Source organism: Telmatherina bonti, assembly GCF_933228915.1.
Source record: "Telmatherina bonti genome assembly, chromosome: 11".
In the NCBI taxonomy this organism is placed as follows: Eukaryota; Metazoa; Chordata; class Actinopteri; order Atheriniformes; family Telmatherinidae; genus Telmatherina; species Telmatherina bonti.
In genome coordinates this window covers 20,226,683-20,247,924 of record NC_136629.1, presented here as the reverse complement: position 1 = coordinate 20,247,924, position 21,242 = coordinate 20,226,683, and the positions used below count along the sequence as shown (strand labels likewise).

The following is a 21,242-nucleotide window of genomic DNA, read 5'->3' as shown; positions in this document are numbered from 1 at the left end:
CAGAATATCAAGAAAGAACGACGTGAAAGGCTCGATTGCACATGTGTTTAGTGAAGAGTGTGAGAAAACCAGAAAGCAATGATGAGATGGCCATTAGTGTGCTGATGATGGCAAAGTGACGACCAAATCATCCCTGCTGAACATGCCAGTTAAGCTCCTGATTGCTGAAAAGCCCATACAAACAAGGACAATCCAACCTCACTTAAAGAGGCAACACAGATAAGGGGTAAAGCAGACTAGCGCAGAGAATCAAGCCCACCGAGAAACTGCATCAAACTCGTCCAAATATCTTGCAAAAAAGCTGAGCAATACATTCTAAACGCTTGTTAAATGTTTTATACAACTTGTGTCTGGTGGAACGACGGTGGAGCAGACATTTACCCTGGACAGCTTGTTTGGAGAGTCTTTTCCTCCTTCTCTTTGCTTCAGAGGATTCAGGATCTTGGTTGAGGGAATGTGCCATTTGGCCTCTGTGGAGAACCAAAGGAACAAACAGCACACAGCATGAATCATGAAAGCCCTGGCTTCCTTGCTCTTTAATACATTATATACTCCAGATCTTACATGCACTTGAATCATGACTGCATGAATAAAAGTACATCAGAGTCACCTGCAGATCTGGCTCTCTCCAGTGTGGGCTCTCTCTCCCTGCGGATCTCTCCATCCCCTCCCTGGATGTCTCCTGCCCGCTCATGCAGGATAGGGGACGGACATCTGGTTGAAAAAGGAGCAGAAGAAAGGGCTGTAAATTATTTTCAGTCTGTAGATTGAGCTCTGTATTCAAGTAAAAGAAAGGCTTGAATAGATCTACCACAGATGTATAGCAATTAGCTCAAGACCCTTTAAGGTCAAATCACTTGAGCTTTTAATAGAATAAAGAAGCTGCCAGACAACGCTGGCATGAGACCTCTTTTCATTCGACCCGACATGCCAAGCACTCTGTTGTCGTCGACAATAGAGAAAAGGGAGCAAATTTTTCAATGCAGATCTTAATTAAAGCTTGAAGAGCTAATAGGGGTTACAAGGGATGAACAGAGTCCACAGTGTCTTGTTATCTTTAACAAAGACTCTAAGAGCCGATCAATCAGCTAGACTGTTGTTCTGCACTGAAGCAGCTCTGACAGGGCTCGGTGGTCCTCAAGAGTTCAGTGCACTTTTGAGGCCTCTGACAGGAAAGCAACAGCAGGGAGCTACGCCTCATGTCAAGCTCTGTAACCATCTATACACAGACACGGGTCTCTGATGGATTCAGCTCAGTCTGACAGATTTATGCCTGTGCAGTCGAAAGGCTGTGCTGTCCTGCCATCTGTTGTACATCTTAACATTTGAAGACATCTTTTTGACAAAGATAATGAGGAAAAAAGGAAAATTTGATCCCCAAAAAAGAAAATGTGATGATGACATTTGTTGACAGATGCTACAAAGAATTTTAGTCTCATACAGTTAAAAAAATTTAAAAAAAATAAAAAATAGGAGGTTTAATTATTTCAACAGCCAAAAAAGGCAACAAAGGTGCATTTAAGATAACCCCTATTTTGTAAATAAACTTTGCTCTTTTTAAACTTTGTTGGTATAATTTTATATTTTTTTTAGTTCACTTTCCATAAAAAAGAAAACATGTGACTAGAAGCCAAAAGTGCGCTGATGATCTGGTCATTTCGTACAGAAAATAGCTAGCGTTTGGTAAAAGCTGCCAGGCCCGAGAAGCTGTGCTGGGGTGATTGTAGCTGCATTCATTGCTGCAAAATCAACATCATCTTGGGAGGAACTGCTTGGAGGAAATTTTTTTTTTTTAAAAAGAAACACATTTGTTGGTCCTGTACCCATCATATCCAGGCTGCTGGGACCAGTTGCTGCTGCCACACGGCCCTGGATCACTGGAGGACGACTGGTTACTGGGGGAGCTTCGGTAGTGTTGGTCACCCTTGTTACATGAGGTCAGCTGAGGATTCTCCATGTCCTGCATGGTCCTGCAGAAATAGAGAGGCAGGATGTTAACAAGTGCTCAAAGGTGGTGAAAACTTACATTGACTGCTAAACAGATTTTTCATATACTTGTTTTATTCAACCAACAAAAATCTATTTTATTAATGACACAAAATTCCAAAATTTTTCTAAGTGATTTTAAAGCTTACGGTAGTTTATTATCCACTAATAATTTCAATACTAATCTATTGTACTTGCAGAGATTAGTCACTGAAACAACTTAGTAACAGCTGGCTAAATGAGACTTTTCACTGTAGACGATGACATTTCGGGAAACTTGAAAAACTTATTACCCAAACACTCAAATCGTTATTATTTTGTTTCATGGCGGTAATAATCCCTTGCCTGTTAGCACCGAGAAAAATTTCCAAATAAAATGTGAGATCTGCCAGTGAGGGAGGGAGAGGGTTTCATGTTCTTTGAAGACAAACAGAAAAAGAGATTAGCTATGGAAATAAGCCGCAGTGAATAACCCAGATGGTGATAAACTGTGTGTATGCACCGTAAGGGAAGAAGGTGATTCTGAATTTGAAAAAAACCCCAAAACTACTCACTGCGTGTTAATGAAGTTTAGTCATGTACTTTGTTTCACTGGTTTGACAGTCAGCCTATCAACCTCTACCCCGACTCAACACAACACCCTCAAAAAAGCAGGTTTCTTTTATTTAGTTTGCCTGGACAGAAAAAACAGATGGACAGTAGACTGGGCTGATAAACAAACACTGGATGCCCATCATGCCTGCTGTCCGGAGGCCTCCCCTTTAAACAACACACCAATTAGATTAGAAGACAAAAATATAATGGCACAGGCAGGATGCCTTGTGTTTAGTTGGACATACAATATCCCCATATTTAGTTCTTCTTTCTATATTTGTTTATGTAATGGGTTTGGGTCTCTATTAACTTGATTTCCCAGGTGACATTAACAATTTAAACAAACTAGATTTTTCCACAACATCCCAAGTCTAGAAATGTTGACATGATTCTTATGAAAATAATTGTGTTAATGCAAACTACCGAACAAATCTGGATACACAGAAAAGACATACTCCAGACAGAGTATGGCAAATTTGTCCTGCTTTGTCATCAGCCTTTTCTGTGTGGACGTCCAAACTGTCAGAAACTAAATCTCAGCGCACATCATCAAACGTGTTAGCTAGATCGCTACATTTCCTCTGCTCAGCTGGACCCGGGCACTTTAATGTAAAACAGCAGTGGCTGCTTTTTGTTCTCCTTTCCTCTCCTCGCTTGACATGAAAATGTTTTAGGTGTGTGTGTGTGTCTGCGTGCAGAGTGCAATAACTCTCTGCACTGCAATAGCATTGGAGGGTGCACAGAGGTCAGCCTCATTTGGCTGCGCAGACGTATGGTTTATGACGCAGATTCTGGATTGAGCCAAATGTCTGGATGAGATGACTCTTTATCTGAGTTGTAAAAATTAAAACGTATCCTGAGGATCAGCGGTCCTCACCTCCAAAAGCCCTGTTAGATAACTGACTATTTTAGTGAGACCACCTGCCAGTGATGTGCTTGGTCTGTTCAGCTTTCATTCATAATGCAGCCATAATTTAGAGTGGAGGAAGCTGCATAATTCAAACCTTTATCCATTACTTTAGACCTTCTGGTTCATGTTTTCCCTTCATCTGCTCACAATATATCTCTATTAATCTAAAGAGTCTTCTTACAATGAGAATGATGAACTGTGAGTGTGTATTTAAAACAAACAAACCAAACAATTTCTCCAGTTATTAAAACTATTAAAACATTTGACCAGATAATTAATGTTGATTTACGTTTTGAATAATATCTGACTGAATTATAAACCCCTCTTGTTTTCCTCTCGACTCTTTCCTCCCTCTCCTTCAATAACACTCTCTCCGGGGTGCTACATATCGTGGTCCAGGGAAGAGCACTGTCTTTGTCTCTGCAGTAATTGGATGAGATGAGCTGAGCTGTGTCAGCGTCCCCATCACCTCCTCCTCGGCAGGGTGCAGGAAGAGGGAGGGAGCGGAGAGTAGGAGGGACACAAAGAGAGAGAGAGAGAAAAAGAAGCATAGGGAGAGTGGAGTGCTCCCACTTCCTGAGACTCTGATTAGGCAGAGGAGGCGGCCATTATCCAAGTATAGCCAGAACAGACAACACCAGGGGGGGTCGGTGTGACACACTGGAAAGGTTATCATGACTGCAGGGGTTTCATTAGAATGAACAAATCACTGCTTTACATGGCTCAATGGAGATGTCCAGAGGAGACGTTGCTTAGGACGGAACAAAGTCTGAATGCGGCCTTATCATCTAAAGGGAGATGAAAGCAAGGCTATGAATTCATTAGACTAAAACGCTCCATTTAAGTGTATGCAAATAACTGAACACAATAAAAGCACCTCAAAGTGTTCCTGTGGCTCTTTTCTAAATGAGAAAAGCTGAAAGTTCAAAGATTTTATCTGAAAGGGTTGGCACTTTTGAGGGTTATATTTGATCACAAGTTTCAGAAAAAAAAGCTTTATTCTGCAAGAATGTCTTAAAAGCATAATGTTGTTAGTTCAAGATGGTGGAATGGTTTAATGCAATGACTTGGCTACCTTTTTAATAAGTATCTTACATTAAATGGATCATTCTACCTGTTATGGATAAATATCAGTTTGCCAATCAGGCTAAGCATTATCTTTGCTCCATCCTGCCTTGACACACCCTGAGAAACTGAACAGTTATCTTAACCCAAAAGAACCCAGCATGATACATATGATACATTCAGTTTCTGAGACATTTGGTATTACTTTATGGTGCAAACTTTGCTCAAAATCCTGTGAAACACTATCTGATTTTTGTCTTTTGCTCCTTAATGGACACCAGATAGTTGAAAACTTCACTATAACAAATATTTGACATATGACATGGTAAGAAATGGTAAACATTCTTAAAAAATTTGGTACTTTTTTATTTCATATTTTTAAAGGGAAAAATAAAGACCTTAAATTAAAAAGTGGACTTTTCTAACCATTTTTTCATGGCTTGACTCTTTATGGATTAAGACAGTGTTGCCCAATCCAGGTGTCGGGACCACCTGCCCTGCATGCTTTATAGGTAACCCTACTTTAACACACCTGAATGAAATAAAGGGCTTGTTAACAGGCTGCAGAGAACTTGATGAGACAGTTCAGTAATCTGACTCATGTGTTTTGGAGGAGGAACATGTCTAAAACATGCAGGGAAGGGGGCCCTGGGGACTTGGATTGGGTTAAGATGTCATATGTGGACTTAAGCTCCGCATTTAACAGTATTATGACACAACCACGGGTCACTAAGCTACATAACTTGGGTTGGCTTCCTCACTGTGTTCATGGCTCAAGGACAGGAGCACTCTTTTATATACATGGAGAGGTAATAGACTGGAGAGTATAAAATTCCTTGGAGTCACTTTGTCGAGCCATCTAACTCTGACTCTCAAGCCTGTCGAAGAAAGCTCAGCAAAAACTGTTTTTCCTAAGGAGGCTCCAACAAACGGCTCAACCAGAAACTGCTGTAGAAGCTCTGAAGAACCGAGAGCATCTACAGACAACATCACAGATGTTGCAGTATAGAGACTGCACAGCAGCTGGAGCTCCCACACCTGGAGGATGTGTATACCAACCATCTAAGGAAGAAAACCAGCAGCATCATTGGAAATACTTCTGGTACACACTGTTTGAGCTCTAACCATCAGTCAAGCATTACAGAACAATCCAATCCTGAACCAGCAGGCTGAAGAATAGTTTCCCTTGCACTGTAGCTTTCATTACCTCCTCCCATCCCAAACAAGCTACTTAGCTCCTTTCATAACTCATCAACAATAACTTTTAGATTTAATATTTTACTGCCTATTTTCAAAATCATATCTAAGGTGATATTTTTCCGTATCATCAATGTTATTAAATTGTTAAGTTATATACAAAATTTGCCTACATTTTTATGGACTGATATATTTGACTCTTAAAGTCAGCACTGTAGTGGTCCCTCAACAAGCAGGTATACTTTCAATTTTTCGCCCTTTTTATTCAAAAACAGAAAAAAAGTAGCCCATAAAACACATGACATGTAAGACTACTCTATATAGTTTACCCCAAAACTCCATCTGTATATTTGTTCATTGTCACATAATTCCTGTTATTCGGTTTCAGGGAGGAAGAGTTATGAAATGACAAAATGAATACGGGCACACAGATTAGTGAGAGACAGGCTCACAGACATGGATAAATATATCTTTATTATGTCTATGTTCAGGCCAAAGTTAATGCAGCTGATTGCTAACGGCACCAGTGTAGCATCGGTAACCTTAGCTGAGTTGCTGGTTGATGTAGGTACATGTGTGGGGATGTTTGTAATTGTGAAAGCGGCATCCCAAGGTGTTAAGTAGGTATACTGACTGAAAAAGAAGTGGGTATACTCTGTATACCCATGTATACTCTGGACTAAACCACTGCTTACAGTTGTACTCAATAATTTTTATAATTCCCATGGTAAGAGTTAAATTTCATCGTACTTGTATAAAGACAATAACATCATTTACAACATTTTAACAGTCACATTTTTGTCTATTTAATATTTAGAGAAAAGTTCCTTTGTCCCTCAACATTTATATAATCTTCACTATTACTTCCAGTGCAGTCTTCCAATTAGGTCCATGAAAAATCAGTGACACAAGATGTTTTTATTTCAGCTGTTTACCAAAAACAAATTGAAGTTACAATTATCCTTTGAAAACCAAAGGCCCCGCAATCGGGGGGTTTGAGAACAGATGGTGCTAAATTGTGCCAAAATGGCCATTTTTGAGACCTTGCCTGAACTGTTACTACTAAAAGCTCTCTAATTTCGTTCTACTTCATTCTATGAGAGCAGAGATAATGTTCACATCTTCCACCATGATTTTATTGAGGTTTAGAGATACAGCTGTATGATTCCAAAGGGATAATCATATTTATCCTGGTAGGATTACTTTTTATCTTTTTTTTTTAAAAAGGCCTGAAACTTTTCTAATTTGTGACATTTGTCACCTTTATTTACTTCTTTTTTTTTTTTTTTTTTAAAAAACAGTTACACATTCAAATACATTGATACTTACAAGCTAAAGTTTCCCCCTGGCTATGACTCCAAAATTATTCAAATAGACCTTTTGGTTGTAGAGATATACACATTTCATTGTGGAGGTACAGCCTGATAAATAGGCACAGGGCAAAAGATAAAACGTAAATATACGCTTAATGTGCAGAGATCCAGATTTATTCAGGGTATATTTACACTGAAAGAAGGGAGAAAGACTTCATGACATGTAACTGGACATTCCAATCAAAAGCCATTTGACAGACAGATGTGAATTATTCCTTATTTGGTTAAAAGGTCAGGAATTGTGGAATTTCAATAGGGAAGCTGCTGCTGTGAACCCACAGCATGCAGTCGATGGGAGTGCTCAGTGGAAGTGAAACAGGCCCTTCTTGGGCTGCAAAAACAGAACAAATCCATCAGAGAGTTCACTGGAACATTAGGGGCGGCCAAATCAACAAATCGGAAGGAGGCCTGGACGTCCAACAGAAGACAGCAGTGATGGATGAAAGAGCTCCTTCACAACATGCAGCCGAGTGAAGGCTCAACAGAAGAAATCCAAACCATGTTGCAAACCACTGATGAGCCAAGATAACAAAAAGTGGAAAAAACACCTTAAAATCTGAAACAGTCCCTAAAACAGAATGGTATGAAGAAAATGGTATGGAGAAGCTCATTATCAAACTCATACGTCATGTGTAGAATATCCTGGGATAATGTAACGGCATGGACATGCTTTGCTTCTGAAGCCACTAACTCACGAGTGTTTATTGATCATGTGACAGAGACATGAGCAGCCAGATGAGCTCTGAAGTGTACAGAGAAATACAGCAGGGCTGAACTGAGAAAGATTATTGATAGACCCTGTTGCAAAACAAAAAAAAAACCAACCCAGGAGTTTCTGGAAAGAATGAAATGGATGATTCAGTCACCTGATCTCAACCTAATAAATCTGTATTTCACTTGCTGAAAACAAAACTAAAACCAGAAAGAACCACAAAAGAGAAGCAACTGGAGTCAGAACTGGAGTCAGCTGCAGTAAAGACATGACAAAAGCCCCAGAAACACTTTGCAAACTGGACTCAATGTCTGCAATGGATTTTCCACAAACATGGAGATTTTATTCATGATGAGCACTCTTCATCTGCAAAAAATGTGTCCTGCATTTTAAAGGCTGCACTTTAAATACTTTTTTCCCCTGGATCTGTATATGAATGCATTTCTGTACAATGCTGAAGTAATAAAAATAAATAATCAGAAGCTGCTTACCAGAAAGATCTGCCTGGCGAATGTAGACACACTTTGTATTGTGTTCAAAATATGAGAATATAAAATGAGCTTAGCACTCTCCGTGATCATTTATTTATGCAAATCAAACTCCTGAACCAAATTCTGAACCTCTTTTAATATGTAAATTCTTTTTGGTGATCTAGCTTCATTTTGCACAAAACTACCTTTTCCTGTTACCAATCATCTGATCAGACGACATCTTTACCACAACCGTCTTTAGTCAATTACTCTGGACAGAAGAAATTACCTCGGGCCATCTGGGAGCTTCCTATCAAATGAGGTGCTTCGTGGAATAGCTGCCTGGTGTTGCTGGAGGATCTGCTGGCACTGCAAGCGGTCGGGACCCTGAGTGGGCGAACCTCGGGATAGAGGGGCTCCGGCAGCTGTGGGCACTCTGTGCCAGGTGGTGTTTCTCCTGAAGGGCGTCTTGTACTCGCAGGGCGTTCCCTCGCTGTCAACCTTGTACTCCACCATTGGTATTCTGTAAAGCTCAGAACAGCCCCTGAGAAGGAGAAAGCAAAGATTAAAGGCCATTAGTGAGTTTTTTGGGCTGTACATTTAAAGGTCCCCAACCTGAGGAAACTCATTAGTGCATCAGAATACTGTAGCTTAATCTTGGACTAAAGCATTTTGACATTATATAATCCATTATTCAACAGCAACACACTATTACATGCTTATGGCTAAAGCAATGTAACTTTATACATATAAAATGCAAAAATTACCATCAATAATACAAATGAGAAAATCTTAAAGGATGAGTTTAGATTCATATCATATGATTTTGTTAGATATGAATAAATCCAATGTAATAATGTTATTATGCAGTTCTTTGTAATTGAATATATTTTTACATTTTACTTCATAACCATGTTTTATCCAATAAAATGGATTAAATTGCTCATATTTTGTGGTTTCCACTCCTGCAGGAACACCCTCATATGATGTCAGAAGCGTTTAGCCTGAAGCACGTATCTAGATGCAGTGTGCCCATCCGTGGTAACACAAAGGCCTGAACGCTAACAACAATAAATGTCAAAGATGGGCAAACACTAGTACAAACGGAGGCTTTATGGGCATACCAGAGGTTACTAAGAAAAAGAGAGAAGCATTTAGATGATTTCAATAACAGCTGAAAATTGTGACCACTCCAGCAGATAAGGCTCACCGCTGAGTGCCTCCATACAGGAGGCTTTACGTCCTTCAATCTCCATCTTATTACTTGTAAGAACACTGAAGATCTTTGCAAAGGACAAGGCATGTGCTGCCATTTCATGCAACATTAATCTTTGGGGCTGTGCAAAGGCATGTTGTGTATGTTTGAGAGGGCAGGGGGAGTAACTGGGTGGTAGGTCCAGGTTAAACAGCCGCCACACTCTGCCAGCTCTCCAAAACTATCTCAAGCGTGACCCCAATGATTACACTGCCCTCCCCCTCCAAAGCCTATTTTGCAGGATCCACCGGAGGATTGAAAAACTCTGTATACTTTGCTGTGGTCATAGATGTACACACAGTGGGGCTTGAGGAGGGTGCTCTGTTTGATTGCAAAGGCTGTGGTGAAGGGGACGAGTAATCCCTCTTAGGGTGACTCTTTCATCAAACTAGGCCATAGGTGGCTGGTCTGTTTACAACCTCCCACTGAAGCTGTGATTGTTATAGAATTCAACTAGAAGATCATCCTCCACTTCCTCCTCCAGCATCTCTCACATCTGGTTAGTCATTGCTGAGCTGGTCTTATCAATGACAAAAAAAAATATCCTGTGGTTCATAATTTTCACTGCCTGTGTTTGGTTTGTCACCTGAATTGCTAGTTTGATAAATAGAATAGTGACAGTAATTATAGCATCTGGAGATCAGGGATGTCTACAATTGAAAAAGGAATATATTTTATAGGATTGAGCTGCTGTTTGTGTCCAGAAAATGATGATTCAATTGGTACACTCCTTATTCTATTGTTTTCATCATGTGACCTGAGGTCATTCATTCACTTTTTGTTCAGGATGCTAACAAGGGTGTTAAATCCTCTAGACTGCTGACCAATTGTTTCCAAACAAGGCTTCTAATCCACTCATTACCTTGATTAACTGTGTTGTGTGTGCGTGGTCAAGCTTGGTTCCCACGCGTCATTACTTTCTGCAAAGGCTAAGCCTTGGTAACAGCTTGTCAACAGCAAAGGTCTCAGCCACTGTATCTTGCTGTGCATTTTGCACCAGAATGACCAAGAAGTGACAGGACAAATTTTCTCTGATGCACTTCATGTTCTCCATCAGCAGCACCACAAGCTCAGCTAGAAGCAGCAATATTATTTGTGCTGACCTGATGTGAAGAATGTGTGTGTTTGCAATGTATAAGGGGGCTCTTGCTCTCAGTGTATAAATCACAGCGAAGCAGCAGGAAATGGCTGTTTGGTCAACAGTTAAAGTCAACCTGGAGGCTAGTGGTGGAGGAGATGGCGTTAGACATACCCAGCCAAGCAGAAGGAGTGGAGGAAGCAAGAGACTGGTGAGAAATAATACTGTCTGTTTCCTCTTGAGAAGAGCAAAAACTGCTGCTGGACTGAATTGTGGCATAGTGGTCAGCATAAGCTTGTTAGGCAAAGTCACTGCCACCTCATGGAGGGCAGTGACTTTGGGCTGGACTTTGAGCTGGGCTGCTGATAAAATAGCTCCTTCCACCAGTTGGATCTTTTCCAGTTACAATAGTTGGGTATGGCAACAGGAGGACAGTGGACCTTGGTCAGAGATCTGTCACTCTAGTGACAAGCCAGTGACTGAGAAGCTAATCCATTCTCACAGTCAGAGTCCGTGTCACAGAGGTGATGACCCAGATCAACCACTGTCAGACCACTGACAAAGGATTCATTAAATGCAGTTTCCAAAAAAAGAAAAGATGTTCAAGATTCCTTTACCAATTAATCTGAGGAATAAAAAAAAACAGCTTCTGTGTAGGATGTGCAGAGATTAACTGCAGCAATATGTGATGCAGGTTCTCTGCGTTTTGGTTTAGCAGTGTTGTCTTTAGCAGGGTGTTGACATGAGAAGTGAGAAATCTGGCTTACTTCAGTCCAGAAGAAAATCCGCAATGACAAGTCTGATGACACTTCAAAAGAAAGGTCACAAATGACCACTTCAATGTCACAGGTAATTCTCATTATCGGTAGGGTTCTGGTGCAGGTTGAAGACAATTGAAATTCAGGTTACCTGCCATGTCAAATATCAGTCTATGTCATTGGAATATAAAACGTTAATACAAAAACATGTTTATATAAAGAAAAAAAAGATAAAAAACAAGCTGAGATAGTGAAAACGCATCCAAGGATTGTCAAAATCTCATCTATGGGGCGGTTGTCCATTTCTGTTTGTGTGTTTCGCAATAATAATCCATTTTAGTCTATATTGCACTGATCATTTTGTTTATCTGTACATCTCTGATGACCACATACTAAAACATAAAGCTCTGCCATGTTCTCTACTTCACATTCCTGATTCAAAGAGCTAATCTTTCTCATCTTTTTCTCATTAGTTTGATCCGAGGCTAACATGCTGAACTTGTTTAAAGCTTTTCAGAGTGACGATGGAAAAGCCTCTGGTACTGCACCGAACTAAAACCACATCCTGCCCCCAGTTTAAATAAATACAGTGCAAGGTAAGTCTAATATTAGAGCCATATCTTCTCTGGCTGAAGACTGAGCGGGGCAAACCTGTTTAGGGCATTAACAGCTTCGGGAGGTTTGCCAGCCAAGCAGGAAACTTGTTTTTCTTTCTAAAAATTTCAGCTGAAATTATCTCGGCCAGATCGGTCTCCAACCAAAGTGGAGGAATCACTATATTAGTAGGTTTAAACAATAATCTGAGGGTTAAAAACAGAAGCAGACTACTACATGAGTTTATGAAAACATGTTTCCCTGTCATGGTAGCAGTGCAGAGGTCATGGTACTTTGTCTGGAGGTTATGAGACTCTTGTCCATTGTTACTCGACTAACCCCCCCCCCCCCCTCTCACTGGCCTCAAGGGACTGACAGAGGCCTTCAGGGCCCAGATGAATTCCTTTCCTTTGAGATAACGGAGGAGAAACTGGAGCACTTATTGTTAACTGCACCGCTTTAGCAACTCAAAGACGCAGCAGCAAAAAAAAAAGACTCGAGGGCACTCCAGATTCCTCCCCTGACCTTTCACCTCTCGATTTCTTTAGTCTATAGAGAAAATTCACAGATCCCATGATGGAGTGCTGCAGTTCTCATGAGGTGATTGTAAAAAAAGTGAGACGAAGAAATCTTAAAGCAAGAGCGGTTTGGTCTTGCTAATACCTCCTAATCTGCCAGATGTGTCTGTCTTAGTAAATGCTATATATGGGTCAGGAGCTGTATATTGACCATCATACTACTCATTGCAGATTTCATATACTCTTGTTATATGCTGTATATTTGTAGCTTTGAACAAATTCTCTAAAGTGCATCCAGACTATCTTTACAGATATCAGGTGTGATGTGTGTCTTGCACCGGCATTGGAAGCTTGTTAACGGCTTGCTTTACCGAATCCTCTGTCCTGTAACCACAGCTTCCAGGGAGCTGGACAATCATTTCTGGACACATAAAATGTTTTGGATTATATTTGTTTAACCTGTTTTATTTGTCCACAAACTTCAATTATGATTGTATCATTCTGTATCATTGCTGATTGTGGTAAGAGGATGAGAAGTTAGTTCTGCCAGAGAGGCTGTTCTGTGAGACTCACAGACAAGGCATGTTAACCCACCATCTGCAAGAGCAACGATTTTACCTCTGTGTTGCCTTTGTTACATGAACTTGATGGATAAAAATGTGCTTATTATGAACTCTTTGACACGATAAACAGACATGAAACCAGTTCAGGTCATGTCCATTCAGAATATCTACCAGGACTGATAGCAAATCTAAACTAAGTACCCCTCAGCCATTTAGCATTGATCAAAAGATTTTTTCATAGTAAGCATTAGCTACATACATCTGCATTAACAGTGGGATGACATCAAAGTAGTGTTTGCGCCCACTCTGAAGCTACTCTGCTATGGTTTTCTATGGCAAAGTGGAACCAGCATTTTCTGGCATGCAAATCTGTCAGCTTGAAGCAAATGTAAAACAAAGATGTTGAAAATGTGAATGTGAAAGAGTGGCGGATGTGATTTCACAGCATTGTCTCTCACAGACAAAACAAGCAGATGTGCTTTCAGAACATGTATTTTACACAGAACCTCATTTCCTATCATCACAAAGATTAGTTTGAAATATCCGTCTCTCTCGGTACAGGAGCATTGGACTGTCCCCATGGGTCTTTTTAAAACACAGTTTGTTGTATAAAAAAGACAAAATACCCCCATCCTAATTACTAAATAAAACACCATGTAAGGTTAGGAGGAAAAGCAATCCGCAAATGTGAGCTGTGAAACAATGGCAGCAAGCGTTGAGCCATTAATCAAAAGGCTCATCTCATTATCATTAGCGAGAAACGCTGACTGTCCACGTCTGTGACTAACAGTTCTGCTGAAGCTGCCGCTCATGAAGACACTTCCCTCTCAAGAGAAATCAGATAAGAAAAACATCAACAAGTTGGATGTACTATAAGCATTTCTTTATGTTAATCACCTTAAACACGAGAAGAAATGTTAGGCTAGTTTTCCCAGATGAAAATACCAGGGACTATTCTGCCATTATGATTTTATGAGGGGCGCCTGCTTCCTTCTCACTTAGCACGGCTTAATTCCAAAGTGAAAGAAAGATCCTGCATGCTTTGCTTTGCATGTAGCCTCTTTCCTCTAAAATCTTTGAGAAATTATAAAACGAAGTGAGACTTTTACCTTCGAGGTGTTCCGTCTTCATAAGGCTGGATTATAACCACTTTGACGGTAACAGATGTGCGCAGCAGGTCAATCATCTGCTCGTGAGTGAGAGTAGCAACGGCCACCTTGCAGATTTCCACCAGCCGGCTGCCCTGTCTTAACCCTGCTTTCCAAGCAAAGCCAAAGGGCTCGACATCGGCCACGATGCCTTCAAAGTTGACATGAAAGCCGAGCTGGCCAAGGCTGTTCCGGCGCAGAGTAATCTCTGACGTTTCACAACCTCTCGTGGCGATCTGGAATCAGAAGGAAAACAAATGAATTTATAACCTAAAGCGGATGCAGACGGGCAGCGAAGTGGTCTACAGTCCAGAGTCCTACATGTGTAATACCAAAACCTTTCAGTACATCAGCAGTAAAGTGAAAACCCTGTCCCAAGTGCTATAAAATGTTTGCTTGACTAATTTAAAGAACCTTTAAAAAGCGCAGTTAATAAAACCATCTGGGAGCTAACTGAGCGAAAGAGCTACAAAGAGTCTACTTTAAAAAAAAAAAAGAGAGAGAAAAAAACATAAATCCCACAAAAATACGCACGCCTCTGTGGATAGAAACCACAGCATCTCTATGGATGTTACAGCGGTACTTGCTGCATGAATGAAAACCTAATTAGCCTAAGAGACATTCATGTCTCCACGAAGCTGAGTCTATGAGCCACCGTTCGTGTTTAGTATTTTACACAAACACATAATATCACAGTGTTTACAATGAAAATAATTCACTCTAGTCTTGTAGTTTGAGAGACTTGCCGCTTTGACAATCCAAGTCTTACTGTATGCCTGAATGACTTAAAATTGGTTATTGTTCAATCATGCACTTGCGTGTGAGTTAAGATGCTTACTTTTCTCAGAGGTGGCCTGGAATTAACCTTTGCTTTAATGCACTTCAGGTCAAACAAAGTTCAGGCAACCTGTTTTCTTGGGGCAGGATTATTATAAAAAATTAAATATATATCTATAAGAAGAGCATTGAGAGAGGAGAAGTATTATGTGTCTGTGGCATTTAAAGACGTGGCTTAGATGTCTGCTGCGCAAATGCATGTGTGGCTGCCTCACACATTTTCCTGCAAATACTTTGACAATGGAATGAAGGAACTAAAAAAAAAAACAAAAAAAAAAACCCCAAAGAATTCCCACAGCATCCAATGTGCTGTAATCAACCATCAGCTTAGTTTTGGTTCAGTTAAGGGTGACAGCATCCATTTGCTTTAGAGTGGCAGCTGGCTGCAGTGACACTTTAACACAGACTATAGATTGCCAACACTCCTTCAAACTTCCCTGTCATAGAAATCTTACCCTGATGTGTCAGAAGAAATCCAAGATGCACCATCATACATCGGCCAAGTCCTTGTAGCAGGACAAACAGCACACTCATCCACATCCAACATTCTCATTCACAGTCAAAAAACCGAAGCTCAGTGACTCCAACTGTCCTAAGTTGGAGTCTGCATGTACGGGACCCATCAGTCCAGGTTATGCTCTTTGCTCTTATAGTTATGGGTAGTCTAGCCATCCACTACTTATGTAGCAATGGGGACGTCACCTGATGCACTCAGAAGTACCTTGCTCCATTTCTCTAATGTATTAATGCATAAATATGACAATATTGCTGTCTCTAACTTATTTCTCCTTTTTTCCACAGGTCTTCCTGAATAAGTACAGTTGTACATGTTGATCTGTCTTTCCTGTCCTCTCCACCCCAACCAGTCGAGGCAGATGGCTGCCCTCCCTGAACCGGGTTTTGCCGGAGGTTTTCTTCCTGTTAAAAGGGAGTTTTTTCCTTCCCACTGTTGCCTCATGCATGCTCATGATGGGGGATTAAATCGAAGTCATGATTCAATGCAATCAGTTAGTTTTTATTATCGGCTATGTATGAATAGGTTTGAAATGATGTGTATGTAAAGTGCCCTGAGACAGCATTGTTGTGAAGTGGCGCTATACAAATAAAGCTGAATTGAATTGAATTGAATTGATGCCAACTAAACAACCATTCTGCATTAAACCCTAAAGATAATGTGCTCAGGTTCTCAGAAGATTATGTGTTGTCTGAGAAGTAAGTGCTTTAAAAATATTTTGATAAGCAGAATGAACGTGTAAATGTGTGGCCATCTGACCAAAGTGTTTCCACGTCTAACCGACTTGTCTTGAACGACTGGTGACATACAACTATGACAGTGCGAAAGAGAAAGAAAACATCATCAAAGTGAAATCTGTTGTCAAGTCACGTTGGATCTGATCTTTACTGAGATAGTCTGACAGACATAGACCTGACAGGGATGACACCATCTCCAGGAGCATATTTCAGAGGTATGACAAAACCTTTTCACTCCACTGGTCTTCAAAACCAGAAGGATCCATCTGGATGTGTCGATCAAATGCCACACGCTTCCTCTGGGCTGGATGTTTGTGTTTCTAACATTCATTAAAGCCTAAATTTATGACAGCAGCTTATAATGTGATAAAGCATGTTTTTGTTACATGAGGCAAGATAATATCTGGGAAGACATGTGAAACACAGCTTTCGAACAGTGTTGATTAATACAGATTACTGCAGTTATTGATAGTTTATTCCACTTTTAGTTGAGTTTCATTACATTCTAGAATAAATTATTTTATTCTGTTTTGTGAAGAATCTCGCTTCCTCCACCTTTCATTAGTAGCTCCACTGATGCGTAGCGCACACGAAGAGACACGTAAACAGAGGAGGTGCCAACTTTGTTCAGGAAGCAAAACAGTGTATATCAGCTACCACGCCAAGAGGACTTGTCTAATAAAAGGTGAACATGTGGCCACCAAGCTCTGCAGCACCCGGGAGGGCACAAAGCTTTCCTCCACAAAGCTTTTAGTTGTGCTAGCGCACTGGGCTCCTCCGTGTGTTACAGTGGGCAATCTGTTCGCTCTGGTTCGCATTACATCACAAGTCAGGCAGCCTGTAAATCCTCCCAGTGAAACATGATTCGAGTCGACCTCGGGGACATTTACAGACACCTTTGGGACAAAGTCTGCACCGTCAGCTCATACCCAAATGTGCCAACTGCTGCCTCTCTACTGTCTGCTTGGGTGTGTCCCCCCCCCCCCTCATCCACTCATCTCTTAAAACTTATTCAGACCTTCGACTGCAAGATATTTCCCACAGATCCAGTGAAAAGTAAATGAGAGGGGAGATTAGCATAACAAAAGAGGAAGTGATGTCCTTTGCTAATCACAAATGCTGATATATCCTTCTTATGAAGTGTGAGCAGAACGGAATGGCATCACTGTTCTGTCCAGATTAATTATGGGAAACACTGCTTCAGATGGTTGTGAAGTTTTTTTTTCTCTCTTTGGAACACATCTGAAGTATGCAATACATTTTGAACACATTTACTTGTTCTTGTGTTCATTTATGAGTCTCTTTGAGCTTGCTAGTTCATTGCAAAAGGTGGTAATAAAACCAGCTCCGCCTTTTGGGATCCTTTGAAGTTTATGGCACTAGTTTAGTTTCTAAGCAAGAATGGACTATATTGTTGGCTGAATCCCTGATTTTTCTGGTGTGGTTTGGTGGAAATATTGAGACTCTTGAGATGGCAGCCTAAAGGAGACTTTAAGGACAGGTGGAGCATATTAGCTGGCAATACCTTTTGAAATGTTACCACTACGTAAGAGAAGAAGGCAATAGGTTGTCTGCCATTATATTTAGAGGTTTTTCAGTCTCCTCCAGTGAGTCTGTTTAAAGAAAAAGTGACAATCAACAAGTTTTGCAACTTTTTTGGTGAGATTGGAGACTTTTGTTGAGTAACATAAAAAGCATGTATCATTACTCTCTGTGAGCTGCTGTGTAAGTCCAGAAGAACACACTCGAAGCTTGGTCCTCATGCAACATCCAGCTTCAAGCTGCAGTCAGAGCAGGAGATGATCACCTCTACTGCATGACCAGACTGAAGTGGCTGATCCCATCCCGCCCTGGTTTACTGTCACATTTCAATGTCTATTAATGAAGAGTGTGAGCAGAAACATTTTAAAGGTTAAAAGTCCTGTAAAATGTTGTAGACTGTTAGAAAACACCTGGAGCTGTTAGTTAAAATATATAAAACAACACTTAACTTGGCCAGGGATATTTTCTTTCTTTTTTACTATTTTAAAATTAAATGTATTTTTCCAGACATTTATAGAGTGTGAGTTTACTGTATCAATGTCTGTATCTATTATATGATTTAGTCACTCACCAAAATCAATATAAATTAAAATGTTGCTTTCATGGCATATTCTTATGCAAATAAAATGCGAATAATTGAGATTAATCATTACGAATAACATACAGGGATGAGAGGTCTAAGTGGGAAGTGCAGTGGATCGAGGCCAAGTGTCCACTATTCTTAGTCCACGAGACCTTAAAATGTGTCTGTGTTCCCACACCGCTCTATAAAAACTGGGTTGGTGTCCTGTTTAAACTGCCCCCTCCTACACCTGCACCCAAATATGCTCCAATTTAACAACAGTGAAAAGAAAAGGAAAAAAAAAAAAGCCACATTATCGCTAATCTTTCATTCCATTAAATGATCCGTCCGCTGCAGGGGCGGACTGCGGCTTTAGTTTCTTTTTGATGAAAATGCTGCAATATCTCGTAATGGTTTATCCTCATCAACCTCTGACCTGAACGGCTGACTGTACACCTCTGAGGATTCTGAGAAACGAACCAAAATAAGCTATCAAAAGGAAATCCTTAACCGTGTCTGAAGCCCATTTAACAGCCTGAGGTTAAAATGACCAGTTTTCTTACAACAATGAGGTTGTAACACAAAGCAGCGGAAGCTCGATGTAGAGTTGCAGGAACCTGACACCTGACAAGACAGATCTAGGCTCAACAAGCAGCAAATCTACTGACCTAACAATGAAAATAAAACAAAAAGCTCTGCGCTGAGCTACGATGGCAAGAACAATATTTGGAAAATGTGCAGTTTTACCACAGAGAAACCACAAATATTCCAAAGGAAAATCACAGAAAGTAAAAGCAGCCGTTTGTTATCATTTGCCATGAAGCCTGAGAGCAAATCACAGATTTACACAAATATTCTGATTACAGACGACTTCTTTACGTGTAAATGAGAGAGATTTTACTGTAGCTAGTCTGTGTAGCATCTATTTAAACTAAAACTCTCCCAGGGAAGCTTTAAAATCCATGATTAGTAGGTAAAACTGGAAACAGTGTGATTTATGTGTGTGTGTGTGTGTGTGTGTGTGTGTGTGTGTGTGTGTGTGTGTGTGTGTGTGTGTGTGGTGGTCTAAAAGCCTACTCATGGCAACCATATGACTGTCATGCCAACCACTGTGTCGCTATAGCAATGCAGAGCAAAGAGACGACGAAAGCAAGTGCTCTTTTCTAAAGCATCGGAATTAACACAGTACAGAAAGACACAGTCAAACACAACAAATCTGTTTTAAAACTCTTTTCAAAGCATTTCTGTGTTTGGTCAGGATCACACGGTCTCCTGTGCTTATCATTGTTGTGCTCTTGATACTTAGATTTGTTTTAGTCTCTTAGTTTTCCTGTCTGAGTGTTAGTATCTGGGCCCTACTTCAGCCAATGTAATGTGTTCATTACATATATGAAGGGGAGAAAAAAAAGACAGGATAAAATACACATGAAGAATGACTTTCTTCTTTTGTAAGAGGGTTGCAGTGTTTTAAAGTAGTCTTTTGTCCTCAGATATGTCTTTATGATAAGCTTTGAAACTTATAGTGAAGACAAAGGATTAGACACTGCAATAAAGTCGGTTACCACTGCTGTTCTAATCCAGCAGACATTAAGACCTCTAGGCCGACTGAGATTATTATTATTGCAGATGAGTCTTTAAGGGTCTTACCTCTAGTCTTTGCACCATCTCCCGGATATCTTCTCCGCAGCTGTCGTGGGCAGACAGCATGATACACTCCCCGCGCTCATAGAAGATCTTAATGCTCATAATCCCTGAGGTCCATCCGATGACATCACGACACGAGCAGTTGAACACCACATTTTTTGACTCCTCTTCAATGAGCATAATGAACTCATTTGAAATACCAAGCAAGCAGTCCACATCCATCGACTGGCCAAAGTCCCGGGCACAGACACTCCAGGTGATGGCTCCCACGCTGAACAGATGTGCATCCTTTCTGGGTTTAACTTTCTCCTTCTTCTTGGCTCCAAGGGTGATGAAGCTGAATTTCACAGCTGAGTCTATCGTCGCCGTACTGACAAAGTTCTCAGCCAAGTCCTTCAGATACTCCTGCCGCGTGCGAGTCGCCATGGCTCGAAACTTCTCCGACTTGTGAGCAGCATTCTCCCCGTTGATGACCTTGGCGAGCAGGAAGTCCCTGAAAACTGCTGACTTTGGGAAAGTTACTGACTTGGGAATAGGGGGGCCAAATGGAGGCACGTCTTTAGATCTGGATACAGCCACGCTGAGAGGGGAGGGGAAGCAAAATCAATTTATCAATGCAGCATGACAGCTTCAAAAGCTAAAAAGGAGTGAAGAAGTATTGAACTGTACTATAAGCCGCCAGTTGAGTGTTAAATTATACGGTTTTCAGGGAAATGACTTCTGATGAAGAAGGGAGGAGCTCAGACTAATCTTGCTCTGTTCAACAAATGCTATGTTATTAGCAATAACTGTTTTGATTTAAGCACTTGAAGATCGAGCTGTAAGTCATAATTTAAAGGTGTCTCTGAAGTTAATAACTGTATCATCACTGGAAAGATAAAAAGAATCCCGTGATTCCTGCATATTACTATGAAACCATGGCAGAAACCACAGAAGGAACCCAGCAGGCTATCATTATTACTCTTTTAAATTTAGAGCTAAAAGTTCATGTGGAGCCAATTTGGAATGAAGACATTAATGCAAAGCACATCAAATGATAAAAACCCACTCCCATTAATTGTCACGAGAACAATAGCTGGCTTCTCACAGCAGCTTTGATTCAGGACATTACTTCTTTCCTTTTCTCCTGTACTTCTTTTCTTTATTAAAAGAAGTACGAATGATTGGGCCTTGCAGGCGAGGTGC

At 40.6% G+C, this 21,242-nt stretch overlaps 1 protein-coding gene across 2 annotated transcripts in view; it reads right to left on the bottom strand.

The window, feature by feature from the left end:
• Positions 1-21,242, bottom strand: part of LOC306762434 (signal-induced proliferation-associated 1-like protein 2) — an 85,775-nt gene that overhangs the window by 19,803 nt on the left and 44,730 nt on the right. For both annotated transcript variants that reach the window (XR_013771498.1, XM_079248893.1), the window contains exons 8-13: positions 20,061-20,637; positions 14,183-14,457; positions 8,597-8,851; positions 1,824-1,970; positions 611-714; positions 382-470 (exon numbers count right to left, since the gene is read on the bottom strand). Coding sequence is in view for 1 of the 2 variants with exons in the window: in XM_079248893.1 (XP_079105019.1) it covers positions 382-470; positions 611-714; positions 1,824-1,970; positions 8,597-8,851; positions 14,183-14,457; positions 20,061-20,637 (1,447 nt within the window). In the remaining variant the exon portion in view is untranslated. The remainder of the gene's footprint in view (positions 1-381; positions 471-610; positions 715-1,823; positions 1,971-8,596; positions 8,852-14,182; positions 14,458-20,060; positions 20,638-21,242) is intronic.